Source organism: Eurosta solidaginis, chromosome 2 (genome assembly GCF_040869045.1).
Source record: "Eurosta solidaginis isolate ZX-2024a chromosome 2, ASM4086904v1, whole genome shotgun sequence".
Taxonomy (NCBI): Eukaryota; Metazoa; Arthropoda; class Insecta; order Diptera; family Tephritidae; genus Eurosta; species Eurosta solidaginis.
In genome coordinates, this window is record NC_090320.1 from 258,842,467 (window position 1) to 258,865,977 (window position 23,511).

Below are 23,511 nucleotides of genomic sequence, written 5' to 3' on the forward strand. Positions count from 1 at the left end.
AGAATTGCCATTTTCGAAGATTTTGAACAAATTTGGTGACATATTTTTACGTCTATAAAGCTTATGGGGATTTTTGTCATTAACTTAAGGTTTAAGTAAAAATGCAAAAATGTCTTGACCTTGTAAAATATATGTTCTTCAACAATTTATAATAGTGGAGAGAAGAAAGCAAGGCCCGAATAAGGCTAAGTTTATGATCGAGCGTAATCGCATCGCGCGATGCGACGAGAAGCGCTCCATCGCTTATTACATTTTCGCTAGCGTTATCGCAGGCGATTGAGTGTTTATAGTAGAGAGAAATCGCCAGCTATGGAAAGCTCAACAATATAACTCAGCATCTTTTTATTCACGTTGTGGCAGTGTAGAGAAAGCAATATGCGTACATTATCTCGTAAAATTTTATTATTAGAAAATAGCATTTGTTACGAAAAAAATATTTATTTATTTTTTATATACATAAGAAAAAAAATATCAAGTGCATCCAACCAACAAGGAAAGAAAATATTGTGGTGAATTCCATAATTTACATATACGCCTTTTTGCATGTACGATTTTTTATTTATATTGCGATTGTGGTAATCTGCATGACGCAAATTCCACAAGCTCTGCTTGTCACGTAACTTTGTAGCTTGTAATCGCTCAATTCGCTTTACGCTAAATCGCTTTGTCATAAACATCTCCATATGCAGTAATATAATTTATCGCTAACAGCGATTCTCGTCGCATCGCGCGATTAGATTACGCTCGATCATAAACCTAGCCTAAGACGAAGAGCAATACAAATCTTCCCAGTACATACCAGAGAGGCTTCAAACCATAGATTCAGGAATCCAAATAGAATTCGAAGAACGTAAGAGAAATGAAATTTAGGAAGCATCTCTTGCGTCTTATACTATTTTCACACAGACGGCTTATTGAATAATAAAGGCAATTTTCTACATTAAGACGCTTATTGAGCTCAATCTTCCCTACAAAATTCGAATCTATAATTATTTCATTAGTAGCTAATCGAATGCCTAATGAAGTCAAAAGCACAATGCAACTCTGTTGGCCGCGTTCCGCTTCTTAGTTTTTGGTGTGTTCAGTGCTTAAAAATGTCATTTGTCAAAGTAAATGTCATTGTCCGCATGGCGGAACGATACAAGGTGGCCGCATCGAACAGCTGATTATAACCTTTTTTATTTGATTTGATACATCAACTACCGGCGCAGTACGATTTTGACATTTGTCCATCGAATTTACAAGTACATGGAATTTTTTTTGTTTGTAGGTATGTCACCATGCTGCCACCTTGTATCGTTCCGCCATGATTGTCTGTCATATAGCATTGTCATTTTATTCGCTTGACATTTCATCCTTCATACTAATCGAGCAGTTATTTCTGTGTGAAAGCAAAAAATTTACGATTTCATTAGAAGGTGAAATGAGATCATTAAGTTTCTGTGTGAAAACAGTATTCACCTTCGATTGTATTTCAGATATCAAATTAAAACAAGTAAGGAAGGTTAAGTTCGGGTGTAACCGAACATTACATACTCAGTTGAGAGCTATGGTGACAACAAAGGGGCAAATAACCATGTACGAAAATGAACCGAGGGTAACCCTGGAATGTGTTTGTATGACATGTGTATCAAATGAAAGGCATTAAAGAGTATTTTATGAGGGAGTGGGCCATAGTTCTATAGGTGGCCGCCATTTAGGGATATCGCCTTAAAGGTGGATCAGCGTTGACTCTAGAATTTGTTTGTACGATATCGGTATCAAATGAAAGGTGTTAATGATTATTTTAAAAGGGAGTGATCCTTAGTTCCATAGGTGGACGCCGTTTCGAGATATCGCCATAAAGGTGGACCAAGGGTGACTCTAGACTTTGCTTGTACGATATGGGTATCAAATGAAAGGTTTTAATGAGTCTTTTTAAAAGGGAGTGGGCCTTCGTTCTATAGATGGTCACCTTTTCGAGATATCGCCATAAAGGTGGACCAGGGGTAACTATAGAATATGTTTGTACGATACGGGTATCAAATGAAAGGTGTTAATGAGTATTTTAAAAGGGCGTGGGGCTTAGTTCTATAGGTGGACGCCTTTTTGAGATGTCGCCATAAAGGTGGACCAGGGGTGACTAGAATGTGTTTGTACGATATGGGTATCAAATTAAAGGTATTAATGAGGGTTTTAAAAGGGAGTGGTGGTAGTTGTATATGTAAAGGCGTTTTCCAGATATCGACCAAAATGTGGACCAGGGTCACCCAGAACATCATCTGTTGGATAGCGCTAATTTATTTATATATGTAATACCTGCCAAGATTTCAAGGGTTTTTTATTGCGCCCTGCAGAACTTTTTCATTTTCTTCTACTTAATATGGTAGGTGTCACACCCATTTTACAAAGTTTTTTTCTAAAGTTATATTGTGCGTCAATAAACCAATCCAATTACCATGTTTCATCTCTTTTTTCGTATTTGGTAAAGAATTATGGCATTTTTTTCATTTTTCGTAATTTTCGTAATCGAAAAAGTATTCGCGGTCATAGTCAGATTTCGGCCATTTTTTATACCAATTCAAAGTGAGTTCGGATAAGTACGTGAACTGAGTTTAGTAAATATATATCGATTTTTGCTCAAGTTATCGTGTTAAGGGCCCAGCAGAAGGACAGACGGTTGACTGTGTATAAAAACTGGGCGTGGCTTCAACCGATTACGCCGTTTTTCACAGAAATAAGTTAACGTCCTAGAATCTAAGCCCCTACCAAATTTCGCAAGGATTGGTAAATTTTTGTTAGACTTATGGCATTAAAAGTATCCTAGACTAAGTAAATGAAAAAGGGCGGAGCCATGCCCATTTTGAAATTTTCTTTTATTTTTGTATTTTGTTGCACCATATCATTACCATGTCATACAAACACATTCCAGGGCTACCCTAGGCTCATTTTCCTACATGATGATTTTCCCTTATTTTGTCTCTAAAGCGATCAACATGTAATGTTCGGTTACACCCGAATTTAGACTTCCTTACTTGTTTTTTTTTTTTTTTACTTACTTTCAATTTTACGGAATTTCGTTTTCGAAATTGCAACTTTTTTTTAACTCTTCAAAAAATTCATTCTTGAACAATCAAGTATAAAAAAATCTTTGATAATTGCGTTATTTAATAAAATCCGTGTAACTTTTGAAAACTAATTTTTTAACAAAGAAATTATTTTTCATTTTATTATAATTGTTTATTTTTAATTAATGCCATGTATGTACATTATGTAAATTGAATTTTTTTCAAATCATAATTTTTTTTTGAAATTTAATATTTTATTTTAAAAATTTTCAATACTGTTGTTTTCGTAAAATTCATTTCATTTTATAAATTTATTTTTTTAAAATAAAAGTTTTGAAAAATCTGTTTATTTTCGCCATTGTTTTTAAAGTTAAACTATTTATTTCTTCATGTTTTAAATTAAATTTTTTCAAAATCCAATTTTTTTTATTATTATTATTATTTTTTTTTTTTTTTTGTTTTTTTTTTTTCAAATTGTATGTATACTACCTAAAGGTATTTTTGCTTTAGTTTTTGGAACTTTTTTTAATTAGCTTAACATTTTTTTTGTATTCTTTAACAGTTAAATATTTGTTTTATTTTAACAAAATTCATTTTCAAAATTTATTTCAAAAGTTATTTTTTATGTAGAATAATGAACCGACAATAAGATGGTAAGATCTCCAACTCAACGAATAATTCATAAATAATATTATTCTAAAATTAAGAAAAGCAGCATAACTTTTTCGATTTAACTATCTCTTATCTTTGAATATTAAAACACTTAACCAATCACACTTCTCCTTTCCCAACAGATCGATGACATTCTACTCACACTCAGTTTGAGCGAACACCGCAATACACTGACTCGCAATCTGTCCGGCGGCCAAAAGAAGCGGCTGTCCATTGCACTCGAACTAGTCAGCAATCCACCGATTATGTTCTTTGATGAACCCACGTCGGGTTTGGATAGTTCAACTTGCTTCCAATGTATACATTTGCTCAAAATGTTAGCTGCTGGTGGACGCACCATTATTTGTACCATCCATCAGCCATCGGCACGTCTCTTTGAAATGTTTGATCAACTCTATACGCTAGCCGATGGTCAATGTGTCTATCAAGGTAGCACCAGACAATTGGTGCCTTTTCTATCCACACTCGGTTTAGAATGTCCCAGCTATCATAATCCAGCTAGTTATGTTATTGAGGTGGCTTGCGGTGAACATGGTGATCATATACGTAAGCTGGCTGATGCCATTGATAATGGTAAAAAGGATATACGCACAATGGCCGATTACGAAGGATTAAAAATGCGTAATGATTTAGTCAAAGTACATAATTTACAAGCGATATTAGATAAAAATGCATCAGCGAACAGCACGACAACTAACGGTAAATACGAGGAAAATCTAACGTTAAATAATGGAATTTTAAACGGCAATTTGGTGAATGACATTGTAAAAAGTTCGAATACATCATCAGCTGGTGGTACAGTGCCAGTTTTGACCACCACCAATGAGAAGGGTGATGCCATGATTGATGTTGAAAAAGCGGATAATTGTACAACGGCATTATTAACAGAGGAAATTACTTCACCTGAACGTTATCCTACATCCCAGTTTCATCAGTTTTGGGTGGTGCTGCGTCGTACATTGCTTTTCAGTTATCGTGATTGGGTGAGTTTGTGAAATCCATTGTATACTTTTAGGCGTTTACTAAAACTTTTTTTCACTCTTTTTTCTTAGACACTGATGTATTTGCGTTTATTTGCTCATTTGGTGGTAAGCTTCCTTATTGGCGCACTTTATTATGATATCGGCAATGATGGTGCTAAAGTTTTGAGTAATCTCGGCTTCCTGTTCTTCAATATGTTGTTTTTGATGTACACCTCGATGACCATAACGATTTTGTCATGTAAGTAAAATCTAATATATAAAATTCTTCTGTCACGGTTTTAGAGGCTGAACTCCTCCGAAACTGCTGAACCTATTCTCTTAAAATTTTGTGAGCATATTGGGTAGGTCTGAGAATCGGCCAACGTCTACCTTTTTTTCGCTACGTATCTAGGGTCTTGAGACCAAAACGTGGACCCGGGTACCCTAGAATGTGTTTATACAATATGGATATCAAATGAAAGCTGATGCTGAGTGCTTTAGTACAGCGTAGTTTTTATACAAAAAAAAATACAAGAATTGATAATACCCACATACCTATTTACATACGTCCTATTCGATTTGCCTGAAATTTCGTATATAAATTTCCCTATATTAGTATTTACGATGCTTTTTTCCGGGAAGTATACCAGAGACGGCCTGGGACTGGGATTAGGACTGGGACTGAGACAGAGACTCGGAGTGGGACTGGGACTGAGACTCGGAATGGGACTTGAACAAAATACATACCACCCTCTGGGATTGGCAATAAGAGATGAAGAAGAAGGAGAAAAACTTGAGAGAAGAGAAAAGAGAGAAGGAGACTGAGAAAGATATAGAATGAGATGAAGATGGAGATGAAGCGAAAAAGACGGAGGTAGGAGCGAATAAAAGGATTAGGAAAAAGTGTAGATGGGTAGGGCAGAGTTAAACGGAAAAAGCTTATTTAAATGTATGCAGATAGGCCAAATTTAGGGCAGAACAACGTCTGGCGGGTCTGCTAGTCTATATATATAAAAGAAAGTGGTGTTAGTTACACTATTTATAACTCAAGAACGGATGAACCGATTAGGCTGGAAATGGATGGAGAGGTAGCTTAGAACCAGAAGACGGACATAGGATACTTTTTATCCCGTTCTGGCTAGGGTCTTGAAATCAAAACGTAGACCTGGGTAATCCTGGGATGTGTTTGTACAATATGGCTATCAAATGGAAGCTGTTTATGAGTAATTTGATATAGGCCAAAACGTGGGCAGGGTAATTTTCAGACCTATTTGCGACTAGGGTCTCGAGATATAGGCCAAAACGTGGATCAGGGTAACACTAGGATGTGTTTTTACATTATGGCTGGGTGACTAGGGTCTCGAGATATAGGCCAAAACATGGACCCGGATACCCGTAGAATGTGTCTGTATTATGGATATCAAATGAAAGCTGTTGGGGAGAGCTTTAAAGTAATTTTCATTTTGATATTCGAGTTAGTCGCATCAACCTGGCAAAACTTATAAATATGCATGCGAGGCCGAAATAAAGACATGGATTAATAATACCCACATACCTATTTACATACGTCCTATTCGATTTGCTGAAACTTCGTATATAAATTTGCCTATATTAGTATTTACGATCCTTTTTTCCGGGAAGTAGACCAGAGACGGGCTGGGACTAGGACTGGGACTAAGCCTCGGAGTGGGGCTGGGACTCGGAATGGGACTGGAACAAAATACATACCAGCCTCTGGGACTGGCAATGAGGAATGAAGAAGAATGAGAAGAACTTGAGAGAAGAGAAAAATAGGGAAGGGGAAGGAGACTGAGAAAGAGATAGAGTGAGACGAAGATAGAAATAAATGAAGCGAAAAAGACGGAGGGAGGAGTGAACAAAAGGATTAAGAAAAAGTGAAGATGGGAGGACGGTAGAGTTAGACGCAAAAATCGTATTAAAATGTAGGCAGATATACCGAATTTAGGGCAGAACAATGTCTGCTGGGTCTGCTAGTTGGATATATTTACATATATGAGTCTGTTTAAGCAGAGTGGAATCTTTCATTCGAACAACTTAAAAACGGCGCACAGTCTCGCTGCGATACCTTATTTGTCAACCTCAACGGCATTCCAGGATGGAGTATACAGACGGGCCCAGCCGTATTAAGTTAAATTTTATTGGCTTCTATTTGAAAACAAAAACCACTTCATTTGTATGATGATAATCTTTTAGTTAAAATATTATATTTTCTGCTTAAGAAGATTAAGGACTCGTTCAAAAGTTCAACATTTCCATTTTTACGCACGGAACCAATATAGCCTGTCTAAAAAAATCAGGAATCTTATGTCGACCACGTTCATATGCCGAACACAGTGGGCGTGTTGTAATGCAATACCATCACTATATAGGAACAAGTAAGGAAGGCTAAGTTCGGGTGTAACCGAACATTACATACTCAGTTGAGAGCTATGGAGACAAAATAAGGAAAATCACCATGTAGGAAAATGAACCTAGGGTAACCCTGGAATGTGGTTGTATGACATGTGTATCAAATGGAAGGTAGTAAAGAGTATTTTAAGAGAGAGTAGGCCATAGTTCTATGGATGGACGCCATTTAGGGATATCGCCATAAAGGTGGACCAGGGCTGACTCTAGAATTTGTTTGTACGATATGGGTATCAAATGAAAGGTGTTACTGAGCATTTTAAGAGGGAGCGGGCCTTAGGTCTATCGGTGGACGCCTTTTCGAGATATCGCCATTAAGGTGGGCCAGGGGTGACTCTAGAATGTGTTTGTACGATATGGGTATCAAACGAAAGGTGTTACTGAGCATTTTAAGAGGGAGTGGGCATTAGGTCTATAGGTGGACGCCTTTTCGAGATATCGCCATTAGGGTGGGCCAGGGGTGACTCTAGAATGTTTGTACGATATAGGTATCAAACGAAAGGTGTTACTGAGCATTTTAAGAGGGAGTGGGCATTAGGTCTATAGGTAGACGCCTTTTCGAGATATCGCCATTAGGGTGGGCAGAGGTGACTCTAGAATGTGTTTGTACGATATGGGTATCAAATGAAAGGTGGTAATGAGTGTTTTAAAAGGGAGTAATCCTTAGTTCTATAGGTGGACGCCTTTTCGAGATATCGCCATAAAGGTGGACCAAGGGTGACTCTAGAATGTTTGTACGATATGGGTATCAAACGAAAGGTGTTACTGAGCATTTTAAGAGGGAGTGGGCATTAGGTCTATAGGTGGACGTCTTTTCGAGATATCGCCATTAGGGTGGGCCAGGGTGACTCTAGAATGTGTTTGTACGATATGGGTATCAAATGAAAGGTGGTAATGAGTATTTTAAAAGGGAGTAATCCTTAGTTCTATAGGTGGACGCCTTTTCGAAATATCGCCATAAAGGTGGACCAAGGGTGACTCTAGAATGTTTGTACGATATGGGTATCAAACGAAAGTTGTTACTGAGCATTTTAAGAGGGAGTGGTCATTAGGTCTATAGGTGGACGGCTTTTCGAGATATCGCCATTAGGGTGGGCCAGGGTGACTCTAGAATGTGTTTGTACGATATGGGTATCAAATGAAAGGGGGTAATGAGTGTTTTAAAAGGGAGTAATCCTTAGTTCTATAGGTGGACGCCTTTTCGAAATATCGCCATAAAGGTGGACCAAGGGTGACTCTAGAATGTTTGTACGATATGGGTATCAAACGAAAGGCGTTACTGAGCATTTTAAGAGGGAGTGGGCATTAGGTCTATAGGTGGACACCTTTTGGAGATATCGCCATTAGGGTGGGACAGGGGTGACTCTAGAATGTTTGTACGATATGGGTATCAAACGAAAGGTGTTACTGAGCATTTTAGGAGGGAGTGGGCATTAGGTCTATAGGTAGACGCCTTTTCGAGATATCGCCATTAGGGTGGGCAGAGGTGACTCTAGAATGTGTTTGTACGATATGGGTATCAAATGAAAGGTGGTAATGAGTGTTTTAAAAGGGAGTAATCCTTAGTTCTATAGGTGGACGCCTTTTCGAAATATCGCCATAAAGGTGGACCAAGGGTGACTCTAGAATGTTTGTACGATATGGGTATCAAACGAAAGGCGTTACTGAGCATTTTAAGAGGGAGTGGGCATTAGGTCTATAGGTGGACACCTTTTGGAGATATCGCCATTAGGGTGGGCAGAGGTGACTCTAGAATGTGTTTGTACGATATGGGTATCAAACGAAAGGTGTTACTGAGCATTTTAAGAGGGAGTGGGCATTAGGTCTATAGGTAGACGCCTTTTCGAGATATCGCCATTAGGGTGGGCAGAGGTGACTCTAGAATGTGTTTGTACGATATGGGTATCAAATGAAAGGTGGTAATGAGTGTTTTAAAAGGGAGTAATCCTTAGTTCTATAGGTGGACGCCTTTTCGAAATATCGCCATAAAGGTGGACCAAGGGTGACTCTAGAATGTTTGTACGATATGGGTATCAAACGAAAGGCGTTACTGAGCATTTTAAGAGGGAGTGGGCATTAGGTCTATAGGTGGACACCTTTTGGAGATATCGCCATTAGGGTGGGACAGGGGTGACTCTAGAATGTTTGTACGATATGGGTATCAAACGAAAGGTGTTACTGAGCATTTTAGGAGGGAGTGGGCATTAGGTCTATAGGTGGACGCCTTTTCGAGATATCGCCATTAGGGTGGGCCAGGGTGATTCTAGAATATGTTTGTACAATATGGGTATCAAATGAAAGGTGGTAATGAGTATTTTAAAAGGGAGTAATCCTTAGTTCTATAGGTGGACGCCTTTTCGAGATATCGCCATAAAGGTGGACCAAGGGTGACTCTAGAATGTTTGTACGATATGGGTATCAAACGAAAGTTGTTACTGAGCATTTTAAGAGGGAGTGGTCATTAGGTCTATAGGTGGACGGCTTTTCGAGATATCGCCATTAGGGTGGGCCAGGGTGACTCTAGAATGTGTTTGTACGATATGGGTATCAAATGAAAGGGGGTAATGAGTATTTTAAAAGGGAGTAATCCTTAGTTCTATAGGTGGACGCCTTTTCGAGATATCGCCATTAGGGTGGGCCAGGGGTGACTCTAGAATGTTTGTACGATATGGTTATCAAACGAAAGGTGTTACTGAGCATTTTAAGAGGGAGTGGGCATTAGGTCTTTAAGTGGACGCCTTTTTGAGATATCGCCATTAGGGTGGGCCAGGGGTGACTCAAGAATGTTTGTACGATATTGGTAAATAACGAAAGGTGTTACTGAGCATTTTTAGAGGGAGTGGGCATTAGGTCTATAGGTGGACGCCTTTTCGAAATATCGCCATTACGGTGGGCCAGGAGTGACTGTAGAATGTGTTTGTACGATATGGATATCAAATTAAAGGTATTAATGAGGGTTTTAAAAGCGAGTGGCCCTTAGATGTATATGTGAAGGCGTTTTCGCGATATCGACCAAAATGTGGACCAGGTGATCCAGAAAATCATCTGTCGGGTACTGCTAATTTATTTATATATGCGATACCACTAACAGTATTCCTGCCAAGATTCCAAACGCTGTTGATTTCGCCTTGTAGAACTTTTTCATTTTCTTCTACTTAATATGGCAGGTGTCACACCCATTTTACAAAGTTTTTTCCAAAGTTATATTTTGCGTCAATAAACCAATCCAATTACCATGTTTCATCCCTTTTTTCGTATTTGGTATAGAATTATGGCATTTTTTTCATTTTTCGTAATTTTCAATATCGATAAAGTGGGCGTGGTTATGGTCGGATTTCGGCCATTTTTTATACCAAGATAAAGTGAGTTCAAGTAAGTACGTGGACTAAGTTTAGTAAAGATATATCAGTTTTTGCTCATGTTATTGTGTTAACGGCCGAGCGGAAGGCCAGACGGTGGACTGTGTATAAAAACTGGTCGTGGCTTCCACCGATTTCGCCCATTTTCACAGAAAACAGTTACCGTCATAGAATCTATGCCCCTACCAAATTTAAGAAGGATTCGTAAATTTTTGTTCAACTTATGGCATTAAAAGTATTCTAGACAAACTAAATGAAAATGGGCGGAGCCACGCCCATTTTGAAATTTTCTTTTATTTTTGTATTTTTTTGCATCATATCATTACTGGAGTTGAATTTTGACTTAATTTACTTATATACAGTAAAGATATTAAATTTTTTGTTAAAATTTGAATTTAAAAAAATTTTTTTTTAAAAAGTGGGCGTTGTCTTCATCCAATTTTGCTAATTTTTATTTAGCACGTATATAGTAATAGTAGTAACGTTCTTGCCAAATTTCATCGTGATATCTTCAACGACTGCCAAATTACAGCTTGCAAAACTCTAAAATTACCTTCTTGTAAAAGTGGGCGGTGCCACGCCCATTGTCCAAAATCTTACCAACTTTCTATTCTGCGTCATAACTGCAACCCATCTACAAAGTTTCATCGCTTTATCCGCCTTTGGCAATGAATTATCGCATTTTTTCGGTTTTTCGAAATTTTCGATATCGAAAAAATGGGCGTGGTTATAGTCCGATATCGTTCATTTTAAATAGCGATCTGAGATGAGTGCCCAGGAATCTACGTAGGAAATTTCATCAAGATACCTCAAAATTTACTCAAGTTATCGTGTTAACGGACAGACGGACGGACGGACATGGCTCAATCAAATTTTTTTTCGATACTGATGATTTTGATATATGGAAGTCTATATCTATCTCGATTCCTTTATACCTGTACAACCAACCGTTATCCAATCAAAGTTAATATACTCTATGAGCTCTGCTCAACTGAGTATAAAAATATCGGAGGCGTATCATTAGCGCCTAACATTCGAGCGATCAGAAATTTTTTCTCGTGGCAGTCATGCTAGCAGCTGAAGATGCGGGCAATGGAGCTCATTGGATTTATATCCATCTTGAGACTGCCCATAACTTGAGACTGCCATTAACTTCTCCTTAATCTACGATTGCAACAACAACAACTCCTTATATGGATATTCATCTTTTCAGAGCTCTCGAGTCAACCACGATAAGTAACAGTCAGGCTGGTCAGTGCAAGGAGAGCCTGAAAACAATTTAATTTGCGAACTTTAACCATCAGGTCAAGGCTTCACCTATTAGGGGCGAAAGAGTTGCAAGATGTCGGGGCAGCTATTATACTGGGCCCTAGAAAACTTCTAGAATTTGCAAATAGGACATAGTTATTCTATAAGATAAGTCCTGGCACCTGATTGGGGTTCCCCGTTTGGTCGTTAAACAAATTCTGGCAACACTATGGATATATTCTGTCTATGTGAGGTCTTTATTGAGCGGTCAGTTCAGCCGAACCTACCATTCATGGGATTTGTTTAAGGTTACAACATCAACACCTCGTAATTTAAATGGCAGACTGATCTCTCAGATGAGGCGGCTCGGCGGCTCTTTAATCAGCTCATGCAACATGAATGGGATCTGAGCACAGTACCGCATCTACCAGCTGCAATTTCAAAAGATGTGTTAACTTAACTTCTTAAATCCTAATTAGGAGCTTTTTATGAACAGCTCCAACAGATTCTGAAGGCTACGTTGCCTGAATTGGGCTTTCTAGCTTGAATGAGTATCTAAACAATAAGGGTATTCACAATGTAATAAAATTCTACTTAGTAAATATGGGAAATATATACTACTTTTTATACTCAGCGTGGTTTGCACACAGAGTATATTAACTTTTATTGGATAACGGTTGGTTGTACAGGTATAAAGGAATCGAGATAGATATAGACTTCAAAATCATCAGTGTCGAAAAAAATTTGATTGAGCCATATACGTCCGTCCGTCTGTCCGTTAATACGATAACTTGTGTAAATATTGAGATATCTTCACCAAATTTGGTACACGAGCTTACCTGGACCCATAATAGATTGGTATTGAAAATGAGCGAAATCGGATGATAACCACGCCCACTTTTTATATATATAACATATTGGGAACCACAAAAAACTGATTAATTAGTGAATAATACAATTAGAATGCTGAAATTTGAAATGTGTACTGCTATTGAGACTCTTGAAAAAATTTGAAAAAAATTTTAAAATGGGCGTGGCACCACCCACTTGTGATAAAATCAATTTTACACATATTCATAATCAAAAATTGTTAAACCTATCGTAACAAAATTCGGCAGAGAGGTTGCCTTTACTATAAGGAATGCTTTGAAGAAAAATTAACGAAATCGGTTAAAGATCACGCCCACTTTTATATAAAAGATATTTAAAATGGTCGTGGCCGGATAAAATAAGCTATATCTTTGCAAAAAAGAGCTTTATATCAATGGTATTTCGTTTCCCAAGTGGATTTATAACGATAAATAGGAAAAACTTTAAATTTAAAAAAATGGCCGTGGCACCGCCCCTTTTATGACTAAGCAATTTTCCATGTTTCGGGAGCCATAACGGATTGTAATAAAATTAGGCACATATATTTTTCCTATAGCAGTAAATATTTTAGAAAAAATGGACGAAATCGGTTAAAAACCACGGCAACTTAGATATAAAACAAGTTTAAAAGGGTGGTAGACTAGAACAAGAAGCTATAACTTAGCAGCAAATAAATTTTATTGTAAGAGGAAAATTTTTTTAACGGGCGGTGTCACGTGTTATGTGGAAAAGTAATTTATATGTAATGAAATGTGCAATTGAAGCTCACGCTGAGTATATAATGTTCGGTTACACCCGAACTTAGACACCTTTACTTGTTTATATTAGAATCTGTGTTTGTATATTTATTTAATTATTTTCTATTCTTTCAGTCCCTCTGGAAATGCCTGTGCTGCTGAAAGAGAACTTTAATCGTTGGTATTCACTTAAGTCGTACTATCTGGCTATTTCTGTTGCTGATCTACCCTTCCAAGTAAGTTTGGTTATTTTAAATTAAGGTTTTGGCGTTCCCTCAAATATTTAAAGCAATGAATAATCGGTTGATGACTGACTGATTTTACTACAAAAAGCCATTTTTATTTACTTAAGGGTATAATCACTAGAAAACTCTTACGGCTATACCAAATAACGTTGGGCAACGCCCCATTATTAGAAACAGCTTTTCCAAGCCGATCGAGTCAGGCGCATAAATTTTCAGGCCGAATCAAGGGGGAAATATTTAACTGAATAAATAGACAATAGTTCACTGATCTCAATAAACGATGACGCTTCTGTCTGAGTATTAGGAAACTATCGCAGTTCCCATGAAATCTTCTCGTCATTGCAGGACCAATCGGCTACGTTGAATGACAACCGATGCTTATTCTTTCATAGGGTCACCAATATATAGCTCTCGATTTGAGTGGGCAGCCAGCCATGTCAATTCCCTTATGTCAGCTGCAATAACAAGGCTTACTAAAACGAGTTTCCCGAGTTTACTGCTAAGCTCTCTTTCCCAATATATTTCCGAGGTTGAAAGATCATCCATACTGCTTCAGTTTGCTTTATTTAGTTAGGATATCCCAATTCGGGCAGTTGATCGCGAAAATCGGATACCGGTATACCGACAGAACGGTTCTGATAACGAAAATACCTAAGGCGCTACAACTGCTCTGCTTGTAAAATGCAATCATGTATTAACCTGATAGTCCGAATCTACACCATTTTCAGTAATGAGAAAACGTCATTTGGAAATGAGAATAATTACTTTAAAAGGGGAAAGCGCCATTTGGAAATGCGAATAGTTACTTGCAAATGAGAAAGCGTAATTTGAAAATAAGTCAGTAGTAAATTAGAAAGCGTCAAATGCCAATGCGAAAGCATAATATGGAATTGAGAATAAATAAAACAAAAAAAAAAAAATAAAAACAAAAATAAGAATAAGAATAGTCAATTTAAAATGCGAAAGCGTCATTTGTAATTGAGAATAGTGAGTTCTAATTGAGAATAATGAATTGTAAATGCGAAAGCGTAATTTGGAAATGAGATTAGTCAATTGTAAATGCGAAAGCGCCACATGGAAATGAGAACAGTTAATTGTAAATGAGAAAGTGTCATTTGAAAATTTGAAAGCGTTAATTGTAATTGGGAATAGTCACTGGTAAATGAGAATAGTCAATAGTAAATGCGAAAGCGTAATATGTAAATGTAAATGAGAATAGTCATTTGTAATTGATAATACGTAGTCAATTATAAATAAGAAAGTATCACTTAATGCAAAATCGCCATATGGAAGTGAGAATAGTCAATTGTAAATGCGAAAGCGTTATATAAAAATGAGATAAGTAAGTAAATTTTGAATGAGAAAGTATTAAATGAAAATTCGAAAGACTTATTTGTTATTAAGAATAAATTTCTCAATTTTATGTAAAAGTATAATGTAATGGTTCCCTCTCATTACCCATTTCCCACCACTGTACAAGAATTGGACTTCTCGCCCCAGCGCAATGTATAGCTTCTCTAACCCAATTGTTAACCTCACCTACCCGTGGCGAATACTGTTTAATTAACAGTCGAGACTCTGGCGACCCCGAACTCCTAATGGATCTAGGGGGTGGGAGGGCGGTAATGGCCTAGATGGTTGCATGTGGTCATACCAAATAGTTCCCGAGATGGTCGGGCTAGTACCTTTATAGCGCTTGTTACCAGAAGGTACCGGATCTGCATCCTGCAAAGAACCATCCACATCCTTATCGCTACAACAACAAAAACAACAACTTGGACTTCTCTTCAAAAAATACATAAGGAGTCCGAAGTCCGAGGGACACAATGGGTATAAATAACAAAGACTTATTAATACCTAGCGTTATTGTAGTGAAGTAAATAGTGGTTAAATACCATCCAAAAAGCTTAAATAACTTAACTCTGTTACAAATGACGCCTTCGCATTTTCATTTGATGCTTTCTCATTTACAAGTGACTATTCTCATTTCCATATGACGCTTTCGCATTTACAATTGCCTATTCACATTCACAGCTTTCTCATTTACAAGTGACTATTCTTATTTCCATATGACGCTTTCGCATTTACAATTGATTAATCTCATTTGCAAATTGTGCTTTCACATTTACAATTCACTATTCTCATTTACAACTGACTATTCTTATTTACAAGTGACTATTCGCATTTCCATGTGACGCCGTCGCATTTACAATTGACTATTCCCATTTCCATATAACGCCTTCGCATTTATATCTGACGCTTTCTCATTTACAACTGGAAATGGTGTAGAAAAATATTACAGTGCCTACGAATAGAAACTGCAGAGATTGTAAAAACTATCAATGAGGACAAAGATTCCAAATATAAAGACTCGACGACATTAAAATGATGATTATCAATAAAATAAACATAAGTATATTCCACTGAGTGTCGTAGTATCCGATATCCTTTTTTCTTTTTGCTGGTAGCAAAGACACTACCGCATGCACTTTCGATAAGCTTTTGTTGTTGTAGCGATAAGAAGGATACTCCCCGAAGGTTATCGATGTTGATGGACCGTTGCCGGATGGAGATCCGGTATGTTCCGGTAACAAGCACCATTATGCACTAGCCGACCATCTCGGAAACGGTCTGGTATGACCACATGAAACCTTCTAGGCCATCACGTCCTCTCACCCCCTAGATCCATAAGGAACTTGGGGTGGCCACAGCCTCGGCTGTTAAAGAAACAGGATTCGCCACGGGTAGGTGAGGTTGGCACTTGGGTTAGAGAAGCTATATATTGCGCTGGCAACCCCTTGAAAGGGTTGCGCTACACAACCCCTTAAATCAATTTGGTATTTTAGTCGCCTTTTACGACAGGCATACCTGTCGCGGGTATATTCTAAGCCCTCTAACCCGCTGGGGTTTTTTCCACCTGCACCGATGCAGTAAACTATACATATAACCTAAATCACCGTGACGATAGAACGGTTATAGTGGCATCGAACTTGTTGAAAGCTCGCCAAACGGAAGCCAACTTCCTATGAGGCTTAAAATATATACTGAAAATCATGTCATTGGTTAGAAAACGTCCCTTAAAGTGGGTTTAAATAGGCTCATACGCCACATAGGTGCAATTTCTACATATATGCAAGATTCATTGCCATACAGGAGAGCTACTAAGAAACCGACCCAACTTGACAAAAAGCTGGTGTAAATTCCATTCAAAATCCAATAATAGTATGATGCCTATGATGAAATACACAAATAAAATGCCAAAATCTAGGGTTAAGCTTTCGATTAAACTCTTACCTTTACGGCAACCTTTCGTTTAACCGAACTACATAGCCGCAACGAGATTCTCGAATCATAAGCCATCATCGTTCGTTACGAGTCTAAATATTGGTCACCCTTTATAACAGATAGCCTAGACTATGTTTTTCAAGTGGACGAAGCTGCTCCTGATCAGAAGGTATACTTAGCGGAATTCATTATGGACACAAAGGAGGAAAGTGGCTCCATTCTGTCACAAGGGCTGAGTGAAGAACGATCGGGTCTCCCTTCTAATTTTCAAATTCCACCAGGTGGCAAAATCTAGAAGTAACTCGTATATGTGGCTAAGCCATAAATAAGCAAATGATTTGAAGGTCTGTCAGAATACAGGAGGATGCTTAGGAGATGCACCTTTCAAGCCAATAAGGCAATATACGAAATTCACAAAGTATCTTTCTGCCTCAACTGTTGGCCGGTGAATGCCGTAATGCGAGCTCATCCGCGACCTAGTATAAAGGGAGATTCCGAACTTTCAAGAGAGTTACATTCGAGTCGCTTTAGAAATCGCTATTGATAATGAGCTCCTAATTACCTATCTGAATCTAGATATTATTAATGACATGCCATAGGAAGCCAACTCAGCTGACTTCTTTCTCACTGGGTCACCTCTTTTGAAATCGCATGATTTCTAGGAATATCGTTAAGCCTTTTATCTAGGCGGGAGATATGACTGTGACTACAACAACAGCTTAAAAATAAATTTCCAATATTGTAAAAAATACTTATACCCAGCGTAAATCAATTTAAATACCTTACTAATTCTTCTTTCTCTACATTTCTTTCAGGCATTATTCTGCATCGTCTACGTTAGTCTCGTATACTATTTCACATCTCAACCCTGGGAACTCTTCCGTTATTTAATGTTCTTGACAGCTTGTCTAATGATTGCTTTTGTTGCACAATCGGTGGGTTTGGTTGTTGGTGCCGCTATGAATGTACAAAATGGGGTTTTCTTGGCGCCCGTCATGTCAGTGCCCTTCCTACTCTTCTCGGGTTTCTTCGTTTCATTTGATGCGATACCTGTTTATTTGCGATGGATCACTTATCTATCGTATATACGTTATGGTTTCGAGGGTACTGCATTGGCCACTTATGGTTACAATCGTGAGAAATTAAAGTGCTTCCAAACTTATTGCCATTTCAAATCGCCACTCACAACGTTGGAGGAATTAGATATGGTTGATGCTAATTTCACGTTGGATGTTGTAGCATTGATTGTTATTTTTGTTGTGTTGCGTGTTTCGGCGTATCTATTTTTACGCTGGAAATTGAGAACAGCACGGTAAGAAGGTGTTTAAGATGTGCTCAAGGGAATTTTCAAAAGTGTATGTAGAGAGCGTGCGGAGAGGATGAAGCAGAAAAAAGAGCGCGCAGAGTAATATGCTTTAGGTTTCTATCTTTAATCTACGATATTTTTGTATGATTATGTGAGCTTGGATTTATTATTTTTAAGTATTGGAAATGCATGACAAGGGTATAATTCAAATAAATAAAACTTTTCCAGAACGTTTTTTAAAATATTTTTTAGGTCCTGTCTTTTTTATGTACTATTTTTCAACGTGTTTATTAAATTTAAACCAAAATTTAAAATTGTTTCAATTTTTTTTTTTATTTTTTTTTATAATTTTGAATCAATTATGTTCCAAAAACTGTTTTAAATTTTTCTTACGATAGTAAAATGTTTTTAACTATTCTTATATTTCAAGTTTTTCATAAATCGGTTTTCTGTTTCAGGATATCTTGTTTTTTTTTTTTTTTTTTTTTTTTGTGATAGCAAAAGTTGAAAAAAATTATTTTCCAGCACCATTTTTTATTATTTTATTATTATTTTGTTTTATTCATGTTATAATTTCCACCGTGGTGTGATGGTAGCGTCAACATCAAAATTTTAGAAATAAGATTTTTCAATTAGAAGAAAATTTTTCTAAGCGGGGTCGTCCCTCGGCAGTGTCTGGCAAGCGCTCCGATTGTATTTCTGCCATGAAAAGCTCTCAGTGAAAACTCATCTGCCTTGCAGATGCCGTTCGGAGTCGGCATAAAACATGTAGGTCCCGTCCGGCCAATTTGTAGGGACAAATCAAGAGGAGCACGACGCAAATTGGAAGAGAAGCTCGGCCTTAGATCTCTTCGGAGGTTATCGCGCCTTACATTTATTTTTATTTAATTTCCAATAAAAAACTAGAATTTAAATGACTTTTCAAAATTAAAAATTTTGTTGGAAACATTTTTTCTTATTTTTTTATTTTATTTTCATGTTTTTCATTTTAAGAAGTTTCCTTTTAAAATTTTTTTCCCCGTATTTAGGTTTTTTCTATTTTTTTTCACGTCACACTTTTCACGGCTAAATTAAAAATTTTTTACTTATTTTATATTATATTATTATTAGATATTTTATTTTTTTATTTACTTTTGTTTCAGAATTTTTTTTTTTTTATTTTCAAATTTTTATCAAAAATTTCAAATATTTTCTCAACTATTTTTCTTTTCTAATTTTTTCGTTTTTGGATTTTTTTAAATATTTTTTTGCGTTAAACTTTCCAAAAAAAATTTTATAAAAAGATTTTTCCAATTAAATTTTTTTAAATATTGTTTCAAGAAACTTTTTAAAAAAATTTTTTTTATATTTTTCTATTTATTTCGTTTGAAGAAACTTCCTTCGGTAACTTTAGCCGTTTTACGGAAAATAAAATTTTTTTTTTTAAGTTTTCTCTTATTTCAAAAAAATTTTTTTAAAGATTTCAAATTTTTTTCAAAATTTTGTTTCTTTATTACCTTTAAGTGATAATAAATATGTAATAATGAAGTTCTGTTATATTTATATATACAATTCTAAGATCGTAAATTAGGTTTTAAAAATAAATAAATTTTGTGTGGTATATTTGGTTTAAACAAAATATTGAAATTGACCAAAAAATGTATTTATTTAAAGTCATGAGCACAAACAAAGACACGTTAAATGAGATATATATTCGCCAAAACGCCATTTTTATTTGATTTTTTATTTAAAAAATTTTAAAGCAAAATAATGAACAATTATTTGTATGTATAAATAATATTATATACATATATGTGTGTACAATATCATTAGAATAAGCAATGAATACTTTGTATATATTAATTAGACAAATTTAAAAAAAATTGGTACTGAAAAACAAATTTATTTTAAAAATTAAATTGCCACCAACACTATATATGTATGTAAATTAAGAAAAAACACAAAGTCTAAAAAAGGTAATTTTTTATAAAAACAACAATTTCTAAAAATACAATAATATAGAATTATCAAAAGCTGATTTTTTAAAGCTGAAAAAATATTTAAGTAAAATAAAAACACTTTTCCATGGATCTGCTTTAAAAAAAATGTTTCAGAACGAACAATTTTTGTGTATGTTAAACTTGTTTTTTTAATGTGTATCAACAAAAACTGCAAACATTTGCTATATATGGGGTATTCCATCCCATTTCGACCAATTTTGAACGCGATCCCTTTAGAATTGGCTGAAAGTTTTTCTTCTTTTTCTAGCTTACGAAAGACGTTTTTCAGAATTTTTTCAAATTTTCTCATCCAACTCAAAAAAAAGATGAATTTAAAAAAAAACACCGTTTTTGTTTTCAAAATGCTATAACTTTTTCAAAAATTGACCGGTTGGGATCTTTTTTTTCTTTTAAATTTGTTTTTAAATGTACTTTTCGGAAAAAAAAAAAAAAAAATTTAAGTTTTTTTTTCAATTAAATAAAAAAAAATAATAATCGGCCCACTCTGGGATTAGTGGGGATGATTGCAGTATTGATTGAAGTTTTTTATGAGAAAAAAAATGGGGAAATTCGAAAAATCTCGAAAAACTGAAAAATTACAACAAAAAAAAACTTTAAAAATGTTTTTGTGTTTTTTCCGAAAAGTACATTTAAAAAAAAATTTAAAAAAAAAGATCCCAAACGGTCAATTTTTGAAAAGGTTATAGCATTTTGAAAACAAAAACGGTGTTTTTTTTTATATTCATAACTTTTTTTGAGTTGGATGAAAAAATTGAAAAAAATTGTGAAAAACGTCTTTCGTAAGCTAGAAAAAGAAGAAAAACTTTCAGCCAATTCTAAAGGGGCCGCGTTCAAAATTGGTCGAAATGGGATGGAATACCCCATATGTACTAGAAACTCGAAAACAGATTTATTACTTATATCAAGATGAGACATTAAATGTTTACTCCAACAACAAAACAAACAATTTTTTATTTTTTTTACCGAACATTATTCGATAAGTGTGTACTATGTGGTGATTAATGCAGTTTAAATAAAACAAAAATCTACTGACAGAAATTTTTTGCCAAAATTTTTGCTGCCAGTGTTTATTTACAAAGTATTCCACTGCATAATTTTTTTATAAATGGTGTTTTACTTTTTATAGACATGTATTTAATCTATATGTTAAGTGTATTTATAGCATTTTTGAAACAAACAAGAAAAACAAAAACAAAAGCTTTATAAGCAATTTATAATATGTGGAATTTTAATGTAGTACGAGTATTGTTTATCAAAATAAATAAAAATAAATATCTACTCTGTGGAAACAAAAATTTAATAAAATGGTTTTACTTATAAATAATTTGGGTTAAGGAAGTTGATTTGAGGTAACGTTTTAAGGACTGAAGGATTTTAATGTGTGGAGCCTTAAAAAGGCGGGCACTCAGCTGATTTATGTCCTTTTGAGTGTAAAGGCTGGCAGCAGAGTCAAGCAGGATCTGCGAGGGACGGCGTAAGACAGTAGAATAATGAAGACTCTGGACATCATTCGCAGTGGTCAGAGAAAGTATAATATGCCATCGAGCTCTGTAGTTTTCTGCTAAGAGAGCTTCCGCAGCAATTCGCATCAAAGCAAGGCCAACAGAGGATGCAATCGACTTAGATCGAGATAAACAAGATAAAGACATATGATCCCTTCCATCGACATGGCATCAAAATCATTATTGGCGACGTTAATGCGCTGGGCTGCCCGTAATGCGAAAGCGATTCTGGGGAGCCGACAGGTTTGCCGCGATGGCGGTAATTACGGTACATTAGGTTTGTGTCAAAAAAACCTCAAACAAAAAACAATTCCCGCATGGCCTAAGAATGTGTATTTGCTTGTACAATTGGAAAACTCTGTTTCTACGATATAACACCTCCCAAGAGCTTAAGCCGATTTGTTCGCCTCGGTTCAAAATATGGGAACTTGCAATGCCAGGTTCCAGTATCCTTGAGAGACATTAAATTAGAAAATTGCGTTGCTTTTCTTACTGTTGTAACCGCAAAACCGGTCCGCGAAAGTATAGTGGAATACTACATATATGGATAGTACTTTGCAGGATTTCAATCATGTACAGTACGATACTAGCTCGACTGAAGCAAGAGAGCTTTCCTCAAAGCTTCGGTTTGGTGACTTTTATTCGGCTCTGACGACGGCCTTAACATACTGGCGTGAAAAAAGAAAAGTGAGGCCGAGGAGTTTCAAAAGCTGGCTTGCAATGTCCGAAAATGCATGTCTCTGAGCTTAGGTCTCTTTTGACTTAACTATTCTACGAAAGAATTAACTCGAAATCGATGAATTGGTCTGGAGGCATGATTCTACCTTTTAATGCACCTTCAGACCACGTAATTCCACCATCGGCCAATTGTGCACAGCACATCATATTATAGATACCATTTTATGTATTTGAATATATTCCCTGAAAGATGAAAGGTCCTTCCTGCTACGCTAATAGTGTGTATTGTGTAAAATGTATGGGGAAAGACTTCAACCCTCTTGGTGATCCAAAAATATAGTCAAGATTGCCTGGGGAGTTATGCGCTAATTAATTATGGTGAAGATTATAGCTCAAATTGAACTCTTCTTCTTGTAGCGATAAAGACATTCCCCGCAGACTTTGGAGAATGTTATCGATGTTACTTGACCATTGCCGGATAAAAATCCGGTACGTTCTGGTAATAACACCATTCAGGTAATAGCGCGACCATGTTGAGAGCGATTCAATATGACCACGTTGAACCCTATTGGTCATTTGAAAAAAGTTACAGGAATTTCGTTGATGACTAGGCACTGGGCACCATAGGAGCGGTGGCAGGATCTTCCGTATGGAGAGCAATTTGTGTGTATGGTGGCGTCTTCTTCTGCGTGAAGTACATATCCACAAACTAATGGGCAGCTTGGCTTGAATATTCTCAAACGCCCGATTATTGTTGACTGGTCGAACCAGCTTACCAAACCTTAACAAAAATAGCCATATTTTAATCAAATTGGACCTTAATCGTAAACTTTGTCACCAACCGAATATTAAAGTCGTCTAAAAGTATTGTTACGAATATTAGCAAAAACTAAGGGATGCTACTATCTCTAAGCCGATGCTAAGCAGTGACGTGAATTCACATCAATAATTCAATCATTATGTATCTACATATACGAAACAATAATTGTGTCTACACATATGTACCATGTACGTATAGGGGCAGCGGAGAATCAATGCACAAACACATGCATATATCTGAGATACTCCTGAAAGTATGCAATGAGAGAAGCTGTAAAATCGTGCAATTGTAGTTACAGCTGAGAAGTTTGAGAGCTGATGGCAACTAGTAGATTCTGGAAGCGCCTAGAAGAT

The 23,511-nt window shown here is 36.2% G+C and overlaps 1 protein-coding gene across 1 annotated transcript in view; it reads left to right on the top strand.

Annotated features, from left to right (window-relative positions):
• LOC137240841 (ATP-binding cassette subfamily G member 4) overlaps positions 1-21,463 on the top strand; it is a 232,296-nt gene extending 210,833 nt beyond the window's left edge. Inside the window, exons 5-8 of the mRNA XM_067767710.1 lie at positions 3,842-4,702; positions 4,772-4,940; positions 13,458-13,558; positions 17,668-21,463. Of these exons, the coding sequence (XP_067623811.1) occupies positions 3,842-4,702; positions 4,772-4,940; positions 13,458-13,558; positions 17,668-18,168 (1,632 nt within the window). The 3' untranslated portion in view covers positions 18,169-21,463. The remainder of the gene's footprint in view (positions 1-3,841; positions 4,703-4,771; positions 4,941-13,457; positions 13,559-17,667) is intronic.
• The last annotated feature ends 2,048 nt before the right edge of the window (positions 21,464-23,511 follow it).